Here is a 4289-nt window from a genome sequence, read left to right as displayed (position 1 = left end):
GCAGTGTATTAGATAGTGGGGAGGGGGGTCAGCAGTGTATTAGATAGTGGGAGGGCGGTCAGCAGTGTTTTAGATTAAAAGGAAGGGGGTCAGCAGTGCATTCGATAGGTGGAGGGAGGTCAGCATTTTATTAGATAGTGGAGATGGGGGGCAGCAGTGTATTAGATAGTGGAGAGGGGGGGGCAGTAGTATATTAGGCGCAGTGACTTATGGGGCTGACATAGATTTTTTTTGTATCCCCAGTCCGGCCCTGGAGGTCAAGACACACACCCGACTCACCCCGCTTGTCCATCATTGGCTGCAGGTGATCACGCAACATCGCTTGGCCTATCCCTTCATACTAACTATGTCGAGCAAAAAAAGAAAGTGGTCGGACGAATATGTACAATATGGATTCACATGTATAACGGAACGTGATGGGAGTCAGCGTCCTAACTGTATGATTTGCAATGCCAAGTTGAGCAATTCTAGTCTAGCACCGGCAAAACTAAGAGAACACTTCCTTAAGCTGCATGGAGATGGAAAATACAAGAACACAACGCTCGCTGAATTCAAGGTGAGGAGAGCCAGATTCGATGAAAAGGCTAGTCTGCCTGTTCTCGGCTTTGTACCCATCAACAAACCGATCCTCATAGCATCGTACGAAGTTGCTTACCTGATCGCAAAGCAGGGCAAACCCCACACCATTGGTGAAAACACTCATAAAACCAGCTGTGTTGAAGATGGCGAATATCATGCTGGGAAAAGCGGCTGAAGTTAAGTTATCCCAAATTCCTCTTTCAAATGACACCATCAGCGACAGAATAGAGGACATGAGCAAAGACATCTTGGCTCAAATAGTTGCAGATCTGATTTCAAGCCCGGCAAAATTCAGCCTTCAACTCGACGAGACCACAGACGTCTCCAATCTAAGCCAGCTTGCAGTATTCGTGCGCTATGTGAAAGATGACGTGATAAAGGAAGAGTTTTTATTTTGTAAGCCTCTTACAACAACAACTAAGGCAGCCGATGTGAAGAAACTTGTGGATGACTTCTTCAAAGACAACAATCTTTCGTGGGATATGGTTTCTGCAGTTTGTTCGGATGGAGCTCCAGCCATGCTGGGAAGAAAGTCTGGTTTTGGTGCGCTAGTGAAAGACGATGCACCACACATCATTGTTACGCATTGTATTCTGCATAGGCATGCATTGGCAACAAAAACCTTGCCTCCAAAACTGGCAGAAGTATTAAAAATTGTAGTGGAATGTGTGAACTATGTGCGAAATAGTGCTCTGAGGCACCGCATCTTCAGGGAGCTGTGTAAAGAAATGGGATCTGAATTTGAGGTACTTCTGTACCATTCCAACGTTCGGTGGTTATCCCGGGGACAGGTGTTGAATCGTGTTTTTGCCGTGCGTGTGGAATTAGCCCTGTTTTTGCAAGAGCACCAACATTGTCATGCAGATTGCTTCAAAGATTCTGAGTTCATTCTCATTTTAGCGTACATGACTGATATCTTTGCAGCTCTAAATCCTCTCAATCAACAGATGCAGGGCGGTGGAGTCAACATCATCGAAGCGGAAGAAAACCTGAAGGCTTTTCAAAAAAAGCTACCGTTATGGAAACGACGAATAGAGAACGATAACTTCGCAAACTTTCCCCTGCTAGACGACTGTGTAAGTAAGATCGAAGATGTATCTGGAATCGGAGACATTTCTGTACCCACGGAACTGAAGCAAGCAATTGCCACGCACTTAGATGAGCTTGCAACGTCTCTTGATGGATACTTCCCTACAAGAGAGTCATATCCAGCATGGGTGAGACAGCCGTTCACATTTAGTGTTGAGACAACAGATGTCAATGATGAATACCTTGATGAAATCATTGAACTTCAGCAGAGCCAGGTTCAACAGCAACTCTTCAGAACAACAACGCTCTCAACGTTTTGGTGTCAACAAATGGTAACGTACCCTGTTATTGCTAAGAAAGCTCTGGAGTTTTTCATACCGTTTGTTACAACATATCTTTGCGAGCAATCCTTTTCAAGGATGCTGGACATAAAAACGAAGAAAAGGAACAGACTTTGTTGCGAAAATGACATGAGAGTGGCACTTGCCAAGGTAAAGCCGCGCATTTCTGACCTGGTCTCTGAAAGACAACAGCAGAAGTCACACTGATTTGCAGTAAATATTCATTATTATGTTTTTATTTTTGTGTGAAAATCATGTTTTGATGGTTTTGTTCTTTAATGGTTTTATTCACTTTGTGCACCTATGTATAAATATATACCTATGTTTTGAATTTGAAAAAATCATATTTAATCTTTCCAATTAAGAAGGGTTCGGTGAATGCGCATATGAAACTTGTGGGGTTCAGTACCTCCAACAAGGTTAAGAACCACTGCTCTAAACCCTCTCAGCAATGACGGTTTCTCTCCCGTGGGTGGCAGACTTACTTCCTTCACATGGGGAAAAAAATCTCCTCAACCCCCTGGATTTTAAGCGTCATAAGGGGTTGTCTCTCACCCACCGGACAGATTCAAAATCACAAATTTCCTAGGAAATTCGGAAAAAAATCTAGCTTTACAACAGGAGATTGCATCTTTACTTTGAAAAAATGTTCTAATTTCGGGCATTCTGAACCATCATAGATTTAAAAGAACTAAATCAAATGGTCTTCAATCAAACAGTTCAACCTTGGGGTCGCCCACATCTGGACTTATTTGCTACCAGGGGAAGCAAAAAATGACGTCTTTTCTTTTCCGTCAGCGCGAGAGATTCACCAACGGGGATAGATGCCTTCTCCCTCCATTGGCCGAACCAGCTCCTCTACGCCTTTCCTCCGTTGAGACTTCTTCCAAGAATCCTCCAAAAGTTAAGACAAGAACGAACGAGAGTGATCCTAATTGCTCCATTCTGGCCCCGAAGAACCTGGTTCACCTGGTTGAGGGAGCTATCCCTGACAGACCCTTGGACTCTTCCGGAGAGGCAAGATCTCCTGTCTCAAGGACCTGTCAACCATCCGAGCGTGAGGCAGTTACACTTAACAGCATGGCTCTTGAGGGGGAAATCCTAGAAAGTAGAGGCCTCTCCAGGAAAGTAGTTTCCACCTTGCTATCCTGCAGAAAGGAGATCACCTCTTCCATTTATCTCAGAATTTGGAACACCTTCCAGAAGTTTGCCAAGGATCTGGTGAATCCTTTAAATCCCCCGCCTATGTGCAAGATCTTAGATTTTCTGCAAGTCGGTCATGAAAAGAATCTGAGGCAGAGTACTCTTAAGGTACAGGTATCCGCTCTAAGTGCCTTTTTTGATTCCCCCATCGCTAACCACCCCTGGGTTAGAAGATTTTTTAAAGCCATCAGCAGGCTTAAACCTATACCTGCTCCTTCAGTCCGCCCCTGGGACCTCAACTTGGTCCTCACTAGTCTCATGGAACCTCCTTTTGAACCACTACAGGAATTGCCCATAAAACTCTTGTCCTTTAAAACTGCTTTCCTTGTGGCAATCACCTCAGCCAGGAGGGTCGGTGAAATTTCGGCTTTTTCTATCTCGCCACCTTACACTAACATCCTAGATGACAGGGTGCTCATTAAGCCAGACCCTTCCTTCTTACCGAATGTGGTTTCTATGTTCCATAGAACACAGGACATTATCCTTCCTTCCCTGTGTCAAAATCCGAGCAACGAAAAGGAGCAAAAGCTCCATTGCTTGGATGTAAAAAGATGCCTATCTCATTACCTGGAGGTTACTAGTCAGTGGAGGAAAACCTCAAAGCTGTTCATTCAATTTAGTGGGAAGAATAAGGGTCTCGCAGCCTCTACTAAATCCCTTTCCAGATGGATTGTGAGCGCCATTACTTTGGCCTATTCTTCAGCTGGAAAGACTCCCCCGAAGGGTTTTGGTGCTCATTCCACTAGATCAGTTTCCACCTCTTGGGCAGAAAGGGCTGACGCTACCTTAGAACAGATTTGTAGAGCAGCCACATGGCAGTCACCCTGTACCTTCTTTCGTCACTACAGACTAGACCTAGGCCCCAGAGAACAGCTAGCTTTTGGTAGGAAAGTTCTCCAGGCAGTAAGTCCCCCCCCCCCCCTAAAAGGATTACTATTCTAGTCGTCTCTCAAGGGTGCTGTCATGGGTGTAAGGGAAATTTAAGATTACACTCACTGGTAATCACTTTTCCATAAGCCCATGACAGCACCCGGGATTTATTCCCACCCTATATGGATAATATTAATTTCTTTAAAAAAAAAATATGTATATATACACGTGTTTATATGGTCATACATAAAAAAAAATATATATATA

The 4289-nt window shown here is 44.2% G+C and overlaps 1 protein-coding gene across 1 annotated transcript; it reads left to right on the top strand.

Moving 5' to 3' along the window:
• Positions 1–722: 722 nt before the first annotated feature.
• LOC120999022 (protein ZBED8-like) lies at positions 723–2156 on the top strand. The gene has a single exon (XM_040429900.1). It carries the CDS (start codon positions 723–725, stop codon positions 2154–2156), a length of 1434 nt encoding a protein of 477 aa, XP_040285834.1.
• The last annotated feature ends 2133 nt before the right edge of the window (positions 2157–4289 follow it).

The sequence above is a fragment of the Bufo bufo genome, chromosome 4 (genome assembly GCF_905171765.1).
Source record: "Bufo bufo chromosome 4, aBufBuf1.1, whole genome shotgun sequence".
In the NCBI taxonomy this organism is placed as follows: domain Eukaryota; kingdom Metazoa; phylum Chordata; class Amphibia; order Anura; family Bufonidae; genus Bufo; species Bufo bufo.
Note: the sequence above shows the minus strand (reverse complement) of the source record. Positions and strands in the feature narration are given on the sequence as shown.